Source organism: Oncorhynchus gorbuscha, linkage group LG12 (genome assembly GCF_021184085.1).
Source record: "Oncorhynchus gorbuscha isolate QuinsamMale2020 ecotype Even-year linkage group LG12, OgorEven_v1.0, whole genome shotgun sequence".
Lineage (NCBI taxonomy): Eukaryota > Metazoa > Chordata > Actinopteri > Salmoniformes > Salmonidae > Oncorhynchus > Oncorhynchus gorbuscha.
In genome coordinates, this window is record NC_060184.1 from 33,553,088 (window position 1) to 33,569,579 (window position 16,492).

General features: G+C 45.4%; 1 protein-coding gene across 1 annotated transcript in view; it reads right to left on the minus strand.

Moving 5' to 3' along the window:
* LOC123990903 (alpha-(1,6)-fucosyltransferase-like) overlaps positions 1-16,492 on the minus strand; it is a 155,150-nt gene that overhangs the window by 50,018 nt on the left and 88,640 nt on the right. The window contains exons 2-3 of the mRNA XM_046291912.1: positions 10,850-11,460; positions 739-860 (exon numbers count right to left, since the gene is read on the minus strand). Coding sequence (XP_046147868.1) covers positions 739-860; positions 10,850-11,052 — 325 coding nt within the window. The 5' untranslated portion in view covers positions 11,053-11,460. The remainder of the gene's footprint in view (positions 1-738; positions 861-10,849; positions 11,461-16,492) is intronic.

The following is a 16,492-nucleotide window of genomic DNA, read 5'->3' on the forward strand; positions in this document are numbered from 1 at the left end:
CGCATATGTTGCCACAGCAATCATATGGACACATATAGAATCAATGATGACGCAGATCGATCATAATAGGAAAAAAAAAAAGAATACTCAGTGAGTAGTAACATTTAACAGGACACTACAGTAAGAAACGAATGAGGACAATAATGCAATAGTGAGAAAGACACAGGTAGAGATGTTATTGCTCTGGTTGGTCGTTCCACTGGCTGTCCCTACGGGGTGGGGCAGGAAGCTACATATTTTGAGGCTGATATCGCACAAAGGGTTTTTTCTCACAGATATCGGATTTTCTCCTTTTGCTTCAAAATTGTTGTATTGCTCTCTCTCTCTCTCACACTAATTCTATTCCATTCCCACGTTTACCCAATCACCTAGCAACTACCCTATCCTCCTGACGCTCACTTTTTAGACACACACAGATGCAAGCTTTAAAAAAGCACACACACACACACACACACACACACACACACACACACACACACACACACACACACACACACACACACACACACACACACACACACACACACACACACACACACACACACACACACACATTTTTCCTGTCAGCTGAGTTCAGCTGCTAGCACAGCATTGGATTAGCCTGATCTATCTGACTTCATACCAACTGATCCTATAGGTACAGTTCCACCTGGTCACCCCTTCCTATCTGGGATTCTCCCACAGCTTTCCTCTTCTCTCCCCCGACATGTCCTTCCCAGGTCCTGCTGTTCTGCTCACCATCTCCGGTCAGTCTCTGGAAGCTGTGGATCTTCTGCTTGGCTCTGGTCAGCTGGTCCTCCAGCGAGCGTAGTCTCCCCACAGCCAGGGCCCCTCCCTCTTCTACTTTGCCCTCAGGTATCCTGCAACAAGAGACGAGGGTGAGAGAGAGCAATGGGTATGGGAGTGTGTGGATGTGCGTGTGTTTGTTTTTTCATCAACAGCTCTTATGCAGTGTGTGTGTGTGTGTGTGTGTGTGTGTGTGTGTGTGTGTGTGTGTGTGTGTGTGTGTGTGTGTGTGTGTGTGTGTGTGTGTGTGTGTGTGTGTGTGTGTGTGTGTGTGTGTGTGTGTGTGTGTGTGTGTGTGTGTGTGTGTGTGTGTAGCTCTTTGTGGCTGTCTTGATTCAATGTGAGCATGCATTAAAGAGTGTTCAATAGCACAGTATTTCAGTGAGCTTAGCAAATTTGCAGCTGAAAATCTTGCAAAGCTTAATTGCTAATTACAATTTAAATTACGTTCAGGCCGCCTTTCAGCCCATTTAAAATGTAGCCTACATTGCTGGCTTTTCACTAATGAGTATTTGTAAAGTATAATGCAGTGGTTTTCAACCGGGTTGCCGTGAAACCTTTCCAAATCGTATACATTTGTTGGAACACTCACTTATAAACGTGACCTGTTGAACGTACAGGGAATTCTGACTTGGGAGCACCAGTGATGCTCGGATAATAAATGCAATGGCACATGGTTACATCTGTATCGTTGTTTCAAGTCCAGTGAACTCAGGCTGTTGCCACAATTGTATTATATGAGGGGCGCGCATCATGAGCCATGTAATTTGTTTAATTTTACTTCACCTGTGAGAACCATTAGCATAGGCAAGTCTGATTAGAATTAGCTGTACCACATCCTAACACACAGGAACAAACGGAGCATGGAGCAGATAACCGCTTATCTGTAGTCCAAACCATTCAACAATTATTTTACTTTCTTAAAGGGGTACACACAAATGAATCATCATGAGTAAGGAACTAATAGTTCAAATCAAATGTAATCCATAAAACATGGATCAGATGAGATGGAGGTCACTACCATTAAATAAATGAATAGGGATATTTTAGATGAGCTGTAGAATTTTCAAGGTGTACCACAGTTCAATGCTACAATGCTGTATACAGTGTGCTATAATGTATCACTTGATGCCATTTCCTGAGCATCTCAATTACTTCATGAAAAGGTTGTCCTCTTTTTCATAGCACACAGAATACACATAGCCATGAACGTGCGCGCAAGTTCGCACACACACACACACACACACACACACACACACACACACACACACACACACACACACACACACACACACACACACACACACACACACACACACACACACACACACACACACACACACACACACACACACACAATATTCAATCATGATGGAAAATGAAAATGCCTTAACGCTATTTAAAACATTAATACCTATATGAAAATATTAATAGAAACAGCTCCAAGTGCGTCCAGACACATCCAGTCATTCGTGAACCGAGACAGAGGCTTTGCTAATGAGTCATCAGGCACGCAAACTCAATTTGCTCCCTGAGTGGGGAACATCAGAAGCTGTTAGGCAGAAGGAGGAGACTTTTATAGTAACATGGGACTATAACCTTATATCGTCATTATAAAACATGCACACACACATCAGAGAACTAAGCTAACAGCAGTGCGGGAGTAAAGAAACGAAGAAACGAAAAAAGAACTGATGAATAACCACTTGAAGTTCACATTTGGGCAGCAGTGGATAAGGGACAAGGTTAACCTTTCAAAAATCCCCTGTGATATTAGTTCATATTACTGTGAAATGGTCTTCCAACTCTCCCCGAGTCGCAGAAACTTGAAAAAGGGCTGTTTCACTTGCCTGAGTCTGACAAAGCTCTTATGAAGGAAGACCCATTGCGTGTGTTCTCCTCCTTCAAGGTCAGGGGTCAGCTCAGAAGTGTGCAACGTTCTAGATCGTTCAGTTAGAAGAAGTGTATTCATTACATTTCTACGGGTAACATTATGAATGTTTAACCTCACTGTAAGAAGACAATGAGGGGAACTCGCAGAGGCCTTACTGACCAGCTCACACGATCACAAGGGCTGGGAACTTGTTTAGGACGATGCAACTTGCAGAATATTCAGATATAAATTCATGTAGACTATGATATAACATTATTCTCTGACCTGTAGAATATGTCATCATTTCATTTAATGAGAAACTCTGATTACAGCTCTATATGTTACATTTCTATCTGCACCATTCTGAACGCTCTGCATTACCGAAAATACCCCATGAGGATCCTGGAATGAAGAGGCGAACTAGTTTGTAGTTCCACAGTGTAGCACCTCCGACGAGAGACACACATCCTTACAGCACTCACTCTATGTGATGCTAACAAAGGCTAACAAGCATAACATGTGTCTACTGCTAGCTCAGATGATAACGGAGAGACGTCAAATAGTAGACGCCTGCAGCCACAGACAACAGACGTAAACATGTAAACACGGAGACAAAGACACAACAGGAATGCAAACATAGCAACAACACCAAAGACCACCTACCACTGACAGAATACACATGAAATGAACAGAAAAAGTGCTCAAAGGATCCCTGACATGAATATGTGCTATACTTTTGTCCCTAAGGACAAACAGAGCTGAGGCTAGGCAGGGTAACTTGGAGGGTAAAATATGCAAAACGGCACAATCCAATCGTGCATTGTCTTCTATGCATGTTTTAAAGGCAATGTTCCTTACAATCGCTGAGACCACATTCGCGGTGAACACTATGTCCACTCAATCGGAAATGACTAATTCAATGTAAATTACGCTATAAACCGGATCTTCCGCGTTCTGATTGAATCTAGGCCTTCGTTTAATGAAACGGGAGAGAGATAGCGGACGGGAAAATTCCAACTAGGGAGGGGGAGGGAGGAATGAAGAACACTGTTCAGTCTGAGTGAAAGAAGGACAGGCTGAGAATGAGGGAGCAGGGAGCCCCGCGGCAACGGCCACTGAGGCGGAAAGCAGGTGAGATTCCGCACGCACAGCCCCCGTTCCCTCGGAAACGCTGCCCGCTGCCTCCTCATTGGCTCGCCTCCGCCTGGTAACCATGGAGTTAGGAGTCACATTAAGATTGGAGCTGGATACAGCAGTTTAAACGGGGGGGGGCGAATAATGTGTGGGAGGCATAATGGTACTGCATACATATTTCCGTATTCCATTCACCTCCTCTGTTCCGAGACTTCATAGGTGACCTTAGAGCTGACCTGGGCAGAGACATATATATGGATAGGAATGTAGAGCACTGCTAGAATCACACAGATGAAAGTGGGGCTATATAAATACAATTTACATCTGGAAAAGACGGGTGCTGTGTGGAGCCGTGGGAGGAGGCCATATATATATGTGTGAGTGTGAGTGTGAGAGTGAGAGAGAGTGAGAGAGAGAGTGTTAAAGGCTGTGTATTGGAGTCAAAATCCCAGCTGGTGCTTGATACCCTATTACTCCAAACCTCAAATTCACTAGAAGTGAAGTACGAGCTAATCCACGCCCACACGGCCAGACTCCAGCTCTCTCCAGCTCATCTCTCCCAATCAGGCCAGGCCTACACAGTTGTTGTGCCCACAGACAGCTCACACAATGGGCTAGTGTTGCTGTCAGAGCCCCTGCCTTCCCTGAGACGACCAGGTCAACAGGAGTTCAGTCTGGAGGCAGTGGCAGTGGTAGCAGGCAGTGTCTGCTCAGTGGAACCATACTGGGCTAATGACATTACCCAGTAAATGAGTCCTCTCACCAGAGTCACCACACAAGGAATACAGTCAATGGCACACAGGCAGCGCTCAAGTCATGAGATAAGATCTTACATACAGAGAGTCACAAAGATACACACACAAAATGAGGCCATAGATACACAATGGGGGACACACATAGACAAGCAGACACACACATGCACAAATACTAGCAAGGCTCAAGCCAAGCCCACCCGAGAAAACACATCTCTTTGCTCTCAGTTGGCTGTGTTTGAGAAGTGGATCATCTATTTGTCAACTAATTGCCACTTCACCGATTGCTTTCAAAATTGAACAAGAAAGAGTTGATGTTTGATTAGATCAGGGGCGTAAATTGGGTTTAGAAGTGGTCGGGGACATAATACAAAGTATTGGTCAAACGTTTGGACACCTACTCATTCAAGGGTTTTTCTGAATTTTTTAGTATTTTCTACATTGTATAATAATACATCAACACTATGAAATAACACAAATGGAATCATGCATTAACCAAAAAAAGTGTTAAACAAATCTAAATATATTTTATATTTGAGACTCTTCAAAGTAGCCACCCTTTGCCTTGATGACAGCTTTTCACACTCTTGGCGTTCTCTCAACCAGCTTCATAATGTCACCTGGAATGCATTTCAACAGGTGTGCCTTGTTAAAAGTTCATTTGTGGAATTTCTTTCCTTCTTAATGTGTTTGAGCAAATCAGTTGTGTTGTGACAAGGTAGAGGTGGTATACAGAAGATAGCCCTATTTGGTAAAAGACCAAGTCCATATTATGGCAAGAACAGCTCATATAAGCAAAGAGAAATGACAGTCCATCATTACTTTAAGACATGAAGGTCAGTCAATACAGAAAATGTCAAGAACTTTTGAAGTTTTATCAAGTGCAGTTGCAAAAACCATCAAGTGCTATGATGAAACTAGCTCTCATGATGACTGCCACAGGAAAGGAAGATCCAGAGTTACCTCTGAATAAGTTCATTAGAGTTAGCTGCACCTCAGATTGCGGGCCAAATAAACGCTTCACAGAGTTCAAGTAACAGACACATCTCAACATCAACTGTTCACAGGAGACTGTGTAAATCAGGCCTTCATGGTTGAATTTCTGCAAAGAAACCAATACTAAATGACACAATACGAAGAAGAAACACGAGCAATGGACATTAGACAGGTGGAAATCTGTCCTTTGGGATTTTTGGTTCCAACCGCTGTGTCTTTGTGAGACGCAGAGTAAGTGAGAGGAGGAGGTATGCAGGTGTGGCGGGTGCTTTGCTGGTGACACTGTCAGTGATTTATTTAGAATTCAAGGCATGTTTAACCAGGATGGTTTCCACAGAATTCTGCTGTGATACACCATCACATGTGGTTTGAGCTTAGTGGGACTATCATTTGTTTTTCAACAGGACAATGTCCCAAAACACACCTCCAGGCTGTGTAAGGGCTATTTGACCAAGATGGAGAGTGATGCACTGCTGCCCCATATGAACTGGCCTCCACAATCACCCAACCTCAACCCAACTGAGATGGTTGACCAACAGAAGGACAACCATCTCTGCAGCACTCCACCAATCAGACCTTTATGGTAGAGTTGCCAGACGGAAGCCACTCCTCAGTAAAAGGCACATGACAGTCCGCTTGGGGTTTGCCAAAAGGCACTGAATGCCAATTCTTATTTCTGGAGGAAATGTGGCCCCATGCTACAGTAAAGCATGGTGGTGTCATGCTGTGGGGAAGTTTTTCAGTGGCAGGGACTGGGAGACTAGTCAGGATCGAGGGAAAGATGAATGGAGAAAAGTACAGAGAGATCCTTGATGAAGACCTGCTCCAGAGCGCTCAGGACCTCAGACTAGGGCGAAGGTTCACCTTCTAACAGGATAACGACCCTAAGCAGACAGCCAAGACAATGCAGGAGTGGCTTCGGGGCAAGTCTCTGAATGTCCTTGAGTGGCCCAGCCAGAGCCCGGACTTGAACCCGATCGAACATCTCTGGAGAGACCTGAAAATAGCTGTGCAGTGACGCTCCCCATCTAACATGACAGAGCTTGAGAGGATCTAAATTCGCACAAAAATGTATCCTGTTTTAACTTGCACTTATGGGGTATTGCGTGTAGATTGATGAGGAAAAAAATACATTTTAATCAATTTTAGAATAAGGCTGTACTGTAACAAAAATTTGGAAAAGTGAAAGAGTCTGTATACTTTCCGAATGCACTGACTGTGGTATAAAAGTGTTTTACTCCATTATGCAGCTGTTACATTTATCAGAACTGTATTTTGGACCTTTATATACACTTTGACGACTGTTGCTACACACACACGCACGCAAACACGCACGCCTGCACATAAAGCACAGCTATAGATCTGTTGCATGGAGCATGGAGAACACAGAGTAATAGAGTAATATGTCTCTCAGTCTCAGTGGAGGCAGACAGTCAGACTGACAGACTCCAATAAGTCTACATCATTAGGAGGAGACCGTCTAATGGACAGATAATGGTCAATGGACACTGTAGAGAAAAACCAATAAACCATTCAGCTCTTTCTTATTGTGTCTGTGTGTGCTCTAGCCTTTTGGGTGCCCTAAGCAAGATTTGATTGGGAGGACCCCGCCTGTGGTAAAATGTTTTTGTGGCCACGCTATAGACGGTGTTTTAGTTGTAAAGTACAGTGGGGGGGGAGCAACCGCTTATGTCACTTATGCCTGCACCTGGCCCTGTGTGTGTGTGCCTGCTGTGTGTGCCTGCAACCGGACCTGTGTGTGTGCCTGCAAACGGCCCTGTGTGTGTGCCTGCAACCGGACCTGTGTGTGTGCCTGCAACCGGCCCTGTGTGTGTGCCTGCAACCGGCCCTGTGTGTGTGCCTGCAACCGGACCTGTGTGTGTGCCTGCAACCGGACCTGTGTGTGTGCCTGCAACCGGAACTGTGTGTGTGCCTGCAACCGGACCTGTTTGTGTGCCTGCAACCGGACCTGTGTGTGTGCTTGCAACCGGACCTGTGTGTGTGCCTGCAACCGGACCTGTGTGTGTGCCTGCAACCGGACCTGTGTGTGTGCCTGCAACCGGACCTGTTTGTAACGGATTTCCTCCTTCTTCTGAAGAGGTGTAGCAAGGATCGGACCAATACGCAGCGTGGTAAGTGTCCATGTTTTAATAGAAAAGACTGAACATGACACAAGTACAAAATAACAAAGTGAAATGGAAACAAAACAGTCCCGTGTGGCACAAACCGCTGACAAAGGAAACAATCACCCACAAAATACCCAAAGAATATGGCTGCCTAAATATGGTTCCCAATCAGAGACAACGATAAACACCTGCCTCTAATTGAGAACCAATCTAGGCAACCATAGACTTACATAAACACCTAGATGGAAACAACCCCATAAATCTACAAAAACCCCTAGACAGTACAAACACCCTAGATGAAACAAAAACACACATATCACCCATGTCACACCCTGACCTAACCAAAATAATAAAGAAAACAAAGAATACTAAGGTCAGGGTGTGACACTGTTTGTGTGCTTGAGCATGAAGACTGTACATCTCTCTCCATTCCATTTCGTCCATGTCAGTCCCTCCACTCTCTTTCCCTCCTGTCCATGTTATCATAGCGACCTGCACTCAGTGGCGTATTTCAGTTTCTTGCTATTTTACAAATTTTGCCATGAGGCCTGGAGAAAATGATGCTGTTTAAGAGCTAATTTCCTGCTATAATAAATAAAATCATGGCTTATAACGTGGGCCCCTTGCCTTGCGGGGGCTGCTGGGGTGTGTGCTACAACAATGCCTGCACTGCTCTCCTCTCTCTTTAACAATCCTCTTCTTCCACCCATCCCTAAATATCTGCATGGTGCAGACCTCACCTCATCCATCATCCCTCCCTTTCACCATCCGCATGCCTGGGGATCGATCAGGCCCTCATCGCTCTGGCCACCTGTTTTTTTTACACACGCACACACGCGCACACACATTCTCTCTCTCGTTCTCTCTCGCCATATCGCTTGCGCGTGTAATCATCTCTGTGTGAGACACACCAGGTGATTGACAGCTGTGGAGAGGGCGGCACCAGAGGCAGATCGCCACACCGACCCTGTGTTCACCCCTCATTAGTGCTGCTGGGTGATTGGTGGGTGGGCTATTGGCCTGTCTCTCAAATCAGTGAGGGAGAGGCTGAGTGGGAGTTAATGTAGTGGAGGTGTGAGATACTGAGTTAATGGCTGCACCTCAGGGTGACTACATTGCAATACATGCTCACATGTCGTGTGCCACGTCATCAACTCCACAGTCCGACACCAGATATCTATATCATGGGATGGGTTAGCTGATATATTAAACACAACAAGTTCAACACCTATCCAGGCATTCTCGTCAACCTGAAACTCGTCACAGCCATAATTCACTCAGTCAGTCAGTGAGTTGGTGACATACGCTGAGTGTACAAAACATTAACAACACTTGCTCTTTCCATGACATAGCATTCACCTGGATTCACCTGGTCAGTCTATGATCCCTTAATGATGCCAAATGTTAAATCCACTGTGGTGGAAATTCTTACATGGGGACACTCGAAGTCAATCTTAAATGAATCATTGTCTATTTGTCAGCATGTTGGAAAGGTTCCAACTATCTCAATGCACCATAGTTCACACGTTAATCAGAAGCTCTGCCGTGCCAGTCCCAGCAGTTTGTCTTATATACGGCTATACACAGACAAGTTATATTTGCATGATTTAGCATAATTAATTCATCATTACGCTTTTGTTTCATTCATGTGACTGACCAATATCTCACGAGGCTCCTTCTCTCTAAGCTGAGATACTTGATACTGAGATATCTTTAGTTCGTTCTCAAAACAAGGTCTGGGCGTACTGCCAAATTGCAGCTACTGATAGTGAGGATTTGTAAAGTGAGTCGCTTGAATGAACACAGAAATTGGTTTATAGAACAGCACATGAATAGAACACGGCAATGAGTTATAAGAAAAGCACAAACATTCAAATGATATTACACTACTTCAATCAGTGTAGATGAAGGGGTTAAAGAATTCTTTTTAAGCCTTGAGACATGTTTTGTGTATGTTGTGTGCCTCTCAGAGGGTGAAGGAGAAAGACAACAAATGTAAGTGCCTTTGAACAGGGTATGGTGGTAGGTGCCAGGCGCACCGGTTTGTGTGTGTCAAGAACTGGAACGCTGCTGGGTTTTTCACGCCAGTGTGTATCAAGAATGGTCCACCACCCAAAGGACATCCAGCCATCTTGACACACCTGTGGGAAGCATTGGAGTCAACATGGGCCAGCATCCCATGTAGAGTCCATGCCCTGACAAACTGAGGCTGTTCTGAGGAAAAAAACGCAATATTAGGAAGGTGTTCTTAATGTTTTGTACAGTCAGTGTATATTGTAAGTTAGTCAAACAGTGAGTCAGTGAGTATATCAGTTTGTGACAACTAGGTGGTAAGAGCCACATCACTCAGGCCGGCTGTCACAAACACGCACACACACACACACACAAAGACCCTGGTCCATGTCTGTGCCAGCAGTTAGGTGGTGGAGAAGGGCAGGGTCTCTCTTATTACGCAGATAAGACACATCTCCGCAGCGGTCTCCGGGCTTGCGCCTGCTTCAGTTCAGACTCACCGCTACACACACATACATACCCATCTACCCAGCCTCATAGCTCTGGCATGTCATATCTGATAATTAGCTATATAGATTAGTGGGACTTTAGCAAGACAGCAAGACATTACCTTTATGACGCTGGGTGGTAACACTGGTCCTGACCTGCTCTAACAGAGTAGACTGACTGGTTGCAGAACGCTGGCTCTATCTGCTCAATAACAACAAACACAAGGAAGGCACTGTCTCTGACTGAGACCCATCTGGACAGTGCCTGTTTGAAGGCTGGACTTGTTTTGGTGCCATGAATCCTACCTTTGCTTTCAAGCCAATCCTGAATAATTACAAGAGCAAGGGATTTAATCGGAGACCAGCTGTCTGAAGTGTGTGTGCTTCAAAGCAATTGAGGATATCACAGGAGGGAACTGAATGCTGCACCTACAGCTGGACTTATGACTAATGCAGGCCCTCACACACACACACACACACACACACACACACACACACACACACACACACACACACACACACACACACACACACACACACACACACACACACACACACACACACACACACACACACACACACACACACACACACACACACAAACGCGCACAAACCAGACACAGACCCCCCTCTACACACACATCCCCATCCCACACACACCCCCCCCCTCCGGGTAGTTACCTGAGGGACTCTGCCATGCGTCTCAGGTCCTCGTTCTGCTGCTTGAGGCGCTCCAGTTTGGCCAGGATCTTAGAAAGCTCGCGGCTGGACCTCTCAGGGTGTTCGCTGTCTCTCACCAGATGGCCCCCGATGTAGAAGAGCAGCGTGCCCCACGCCAGCAACACCAGGGTGATCCAGCGCCACGAGCCCGCCCAGGGCCGCATCGTAGTTCAGCCTGGCCACCCACACACACCGTCGCGCCCCGTCACAATACCCACCAGGGCATCGTCTCTGGCACCGCAGGGCAGGGGGAGAGAGGTAGTAAGAGAGACGAGGGGTTTTGTAGAAGGCGTGAAAGGGGATACAATTGGGTGTTTCTTTGGTGAGTATTCCGACCAGTCCCCTCTTCTTGTGCTAGAGCATGTTTTTCTCCTCAGAGGGTTCACTGACTGACTAAGGCTCCTGGCTGTTGTTCCTGTCCTGTCCTGCAGGGGTCTCCACCTCCTGTTTTTTCGTGCTCCTTGGTGACTGTGTGTTTATCGTTACACTCCTTGCCCCTTGCTGGTTGCACCTGGTTTGTTTTCGTCACCTTTTCCTCCGGTCCTGATTACTTCATGTGTTTGGCCTGGCTCCTATGGGGACAGAAAGAGAAAGAGAGGTTGTCAGACGGACAGAAAGACGAAGGGACGGACGGATGGGCGGACGAAGGGACAGACGCTCAGACACACACCCAAACTCCCACACATAGACACACAGAGAGAGATGGTCAAACATACAGACAGACAGAGAGACATATGCCTGGGAGAAGAGCTGAGCATCAGACATGCCGCAGACAGTCCCAGAGAAGCACAGACACAGCTCAAAGGAACAAGGTTTGCTGGGTGTAACAGGCTCAGCAGCCCAGGCTCAGCAGCAGCCCCTCAGGATTGATCAGCATGACACCGCAATTTACATTTCCAGCGTGATGAGAAACACAATGCACTGTGATGAGGAGGCAGAGAGACAGGGATGTTTTGTTTACTCACTCTCTCTCTCTCTGCCTTTCTCTCTCCCAGTCTCTCTCTCATTCTTTCTTTCTCTCTCTCCACCTCTCCTCTCACTTTTAGGCATGGCTAAGCCTAATGGCTAATGACTTCCCATGGTGATGGCTAAATCCCCGGCCGTTCCCTTGGTTTTCCCCTGTACACTCCCGCTGCCATCGCCATTGTCTTTGTGACGATGTGCGAACACTGTCAAGGTGATGTGACGAGCCCAATGGAGCATGTGGAAAAAAAATCCCTGTATCATCACTTCACCTCCCCCACATCACCGAGAGAGAGAGAGAGAGAGAGAGAGAGAGAGAGAGAGAGAGAGAGAGAGAGAGAGAGAGAGAGAGAGAGAGAGAGAGAGAGAGAGAGAGAGAGAGAGAGAGAGAGAGAGAGGACGGACGGACGGACGGACGGACGGATGGACGTGCGTTGCCGGGTTTATGACAATACACCACTTTTCTATCAGCTCCAAAACCCAACAAAGCACTGGACCTACAGATGCTGTGTATGGACCGTGCTTTGAGACATGACAGGGAATGTGTGCGTGCCTATTTGGATGTGTGGTCTCACTAGGATGTGTGTGTGATCATTATCACCTGTGACTAGCGTGGTAACACATAAGTAGGTTAGCTGCACTGCCAGTGTACGTCAGCATGTGAATTATGGAGCATGCTGCGTAGTTGGTATGTAGGACATAAGTGGTGCCATGTAGGCCCTTCATGTTTCACTGACAACACTCCTGAACACAACTGCGGTCATTCACACACAGGGAGAATCTCAATTGCATACTCCTCGCATCCTCTCTCCTTGTCTACTTCTCAAAACACATTGGAGGCGAAGGTCAAAAGGGAAGGACCTCTGGCTTTCTCATCCAATGGGTTTTGAGAAGTAGGCGAGCATAGAGGAGAGACGACGCAAGGAGAACGCAATTGAGATCTTCCCACACACAACAAGTCGTAATGGCCGACCAGTCCTTCTGGCCAGCTATTGAGAGACAGTTTCAACTGTTCTGCCTTACTATTATTCAACCATGCTGGTCATTTATGAACATTTGAACATCTTGGCCACGTTCTGTTATAATCTCCACCCGGCACAGCCGGAAGAGGACTGGCCACCCCACATATGCTCTCTCTAATTCTCTCTTTCTTTCTCTCTCTCGGAGGACCTGAGCCCTAGGACCGTGCCCCAGGACTACCTGACATGATGGCTCCTTGCTGTCCCCAGTCCACCTGACTGTGCTGCTGCTCCAGTTTCAACTGTTCTGCCTTATTATTATTTGACCATGCTGGTCATTTATGAACATTTGAACATCTTGGTCATGTTCTGTTATAATCTCTACCCGGCACAGCCAGAAGAGGACTGGCCACCCCACATAGCCCGGTTCCTCTCTAGGTTTCTTCCTAGGTTTTGGCCTTTCTAGGGAGTTTTTCCTAGCCACCGTGCTTTTACACCTGCATTGTTTGCTGTTTGGGGTTTTAGGCTGGGTTTCTGTACAGCACTTTGAGATATCAGCTGACGTACGAAGGGCTATATAAATAAATTTGATTTGATTTGATTTGAAAATGATATCGTGCCACTGTGCTCCGTGGCGGCTCTGCACTGTTGTTGTGACTAACACGAGCTGACATGAGGACAGGTTGACGTACTGTATGCAGGGCTAGGATAATGCTGAGCTGTGTTTTTATTATGGGAAATAAGCAGTGCGAAGATTAGCTGCTGCCAGCTAATGCATTTGCTTGGTGGAGGGGGACTGTGAATCACTCGTCATCATGTTATAGGGAGACAGGTTGTCTGGCTGGAGTAGGAATGAAGATTGTGTTAAGTGGGCTTGGACCGGGTCAGGGTGAGCACCACAGTAGCACTGGTCCCTGATTTGTTTGGCTGTATGGCCATGTCATATATGCTCTTTGACATACAGTCCAAACAGATCTGGAACCAGGATAGTATTTCTCCTGACACAGCCTTTAAAAAGATCTGTTGGTGCTTTGGCAAGACATTAATCTCCCGTGGGCAGATTTTGCTTGTAGAAGAATCTGCTGGGACTGATTGGGATGCGTGAGATAACGAGCAGCATTAGTTCCGTTTTTGGCCGTATCAGGATTGGGGCGAAGGCGGTGCTTCAACTCCTATGCCTCGAATGCTTAGCGCTGTGCCCACACAGATTAGAAAGGGAGGGTGGGAGGGTGTAGAACTCTCAATTTCTAACATGTATGAACACAGATGTTAATCATGCAGCTGATCAAATTATGTGAGATTTTACTTCTGGGTTAGCAGAGATTAGCAAAACAATGACTATGGCCCCTTGCTACCCCAGACAATAAAACAATCAATAGAGAGAGAACACACTACCCTCAGTGCCAGAGTTCGCCATAGCACAGACCAATATTTGCTATTTTCTGATATTTCTCTAAAACACATACAAAATAAGCAGGGGAAGCTTGTGGCACACTCTGTATCAGTAGGTTACAATGACTTTAGTACAATAGAATAGTTGGAAACTATAAGTGAAACTGAAATGGAAAGCTGCCTTTTATGCTGTCTGATTCAATGGTTCAACACAGACATTGTTGTTGTGAATATGAGATGACATAGGAGAGGTGACACTTCAGACGCTTGCGTTTCACAGGAATGAAAATGTGAGATCCACACATCAACCCTGAGATTCCCGTATAGGTTTAGGCTAAGTGATACCTTATGGAATGTGGGAGAAAATCACAACCTATGCCATTAAATCTATTTTGTTCAAATGGTGAATAATATGTATTCTCATTCCCTTCTACAGTAGAAGTAGTTTGTAAGTCGCTCTGGATAAGAGCGTCTACTAAATGACTTAAATGTAAAATGTAAATGTAGTTTAGAGCCACGAGAGGATCGGTGGGTCCCCCACGGGACAGTTGCGTTAACATAGGCTAATGCGAGTAGCATGAGGTTGTTAGTAACAAGAACATTTCCCAGGACATAGACATATCCGATATTGACAGAAAGCAACAATTCTTGTTAATCTAACTGCGCTGTTCAATTTACAGTAGCTATTACAGTGAAAGAATACCATGCTATTGTTTGAGGAGAGTGCACAGCTATGAACTTGAAAAGTTATTAATAAACCAATTAGGCACATTTGGGCAGTCTTGATACAACATTTTCAACAGAAATACAATGGTTCATTGGATCAGTCTAAAACGTTGCACATGCACTGATGCCATCTTGTGTTCCAGAATCTAAATTGCACCTGGGCTGGAGTACTACATTATGACCTTTCTCTTGCATTTCAAAGATGATGGTACAAAACAAATAAAAATAAAATAATTTTACCTGATCTAATGGTTCATATTCTCCTACATTCATTTCACATTTCCACAAACTTCAAAGTGTTTCCTTTCAAATGGTATCAAGAATATGCATATCCTTGCTTCAGGACCTGAGATACAGGCAGTTAGATTAGGGTAGGTCATTTTAGGCGATGCAGATCCTTAAGAGTTAATCTGTTGTGCTATTTAGAAACAAACACATGACTGGCTCAACTGTTCTGGAGAACTGTTGTGGGTATTTCTCAATATGCATACTACCATGCTCCGAGGCCTCTAATTGAAGCAAGGGAGGGTTGGAGCATGGAATGCTTTTCCAACAGTCTTGAAGGAGTTCTCACATATGCTGAGCACTGCTTTTCCTTCACTCTGCGGTTCAACTCATCCCAAACCATCTCAATTGGGTTGTGGTCAGGTGATTGTGAAGGCCAGGTCATCTGATGCAGCACTCTGTCACTCTCCATCTTGGTCAAATAGCCCGTACACATCCTGGAGGTGTGTTTTGGTTCATTGTCCTGTTGAAAACAAATGATAGTCCCTCTAAGTGCAAACCAGATGGAATGGCATATCGCTGAAGAATGCTATGATAGCCATGCTGGTTAAGCATGCCTTGAATTCTAAATAAATCACTAACAGTGTCACCAGCAAAGCACCTCCACACCATCACACCTCCTCCTACATGCTTCACAGTGAGAACCACACATGCAGAGATCATCTGTTCACCGATTCTGCGTCTCACAAAGACACGGCGGTTGGAATGAAAAATCTCAAATTTGGACACATCAGACATCCAGCAGTCTAATGCCAATTCCTCGAGTCTATTCTTCTAATTTGTTTCCTTTAGTAGAGGTTTCTTTGCAGCAATTCGACCATGAAGGCCTGATTCACACAGTCTCCTCTAAACAGGTAATGTCTGTTACTTGAACTCTGTGAAGCATTTATTTGGGGCTGTAATTTGAGGTGCAGTTAATTGCCAATTTCTGAGGCTGGTAACTCTAATGAACTTATCCTCTGCAGACGAAGTAACCATGGGTCTTCCTTTCCTGTGGCGGTCTCATGAGAGCGAGATTCATCATAGTGCTGGATAGTTTTTGCGACTGCACATGAAGAAACTTTAAAAGTTCTTTACATTTTCTGGATTGACTGACCTTAATGATGGACTGTCATTTCTCTTTGCTTATTTGAGCTTTTGTATACCAACCTTACCTTGTCACAACACAACTGATTGTCTCAAATTCATTAAGAATGAATGAATTAATGCATTTCACAAATTAATGTTTAACAAGGCACACCTGTTAATTGAAATGCATTCCAGGTGAACACCTCATGAA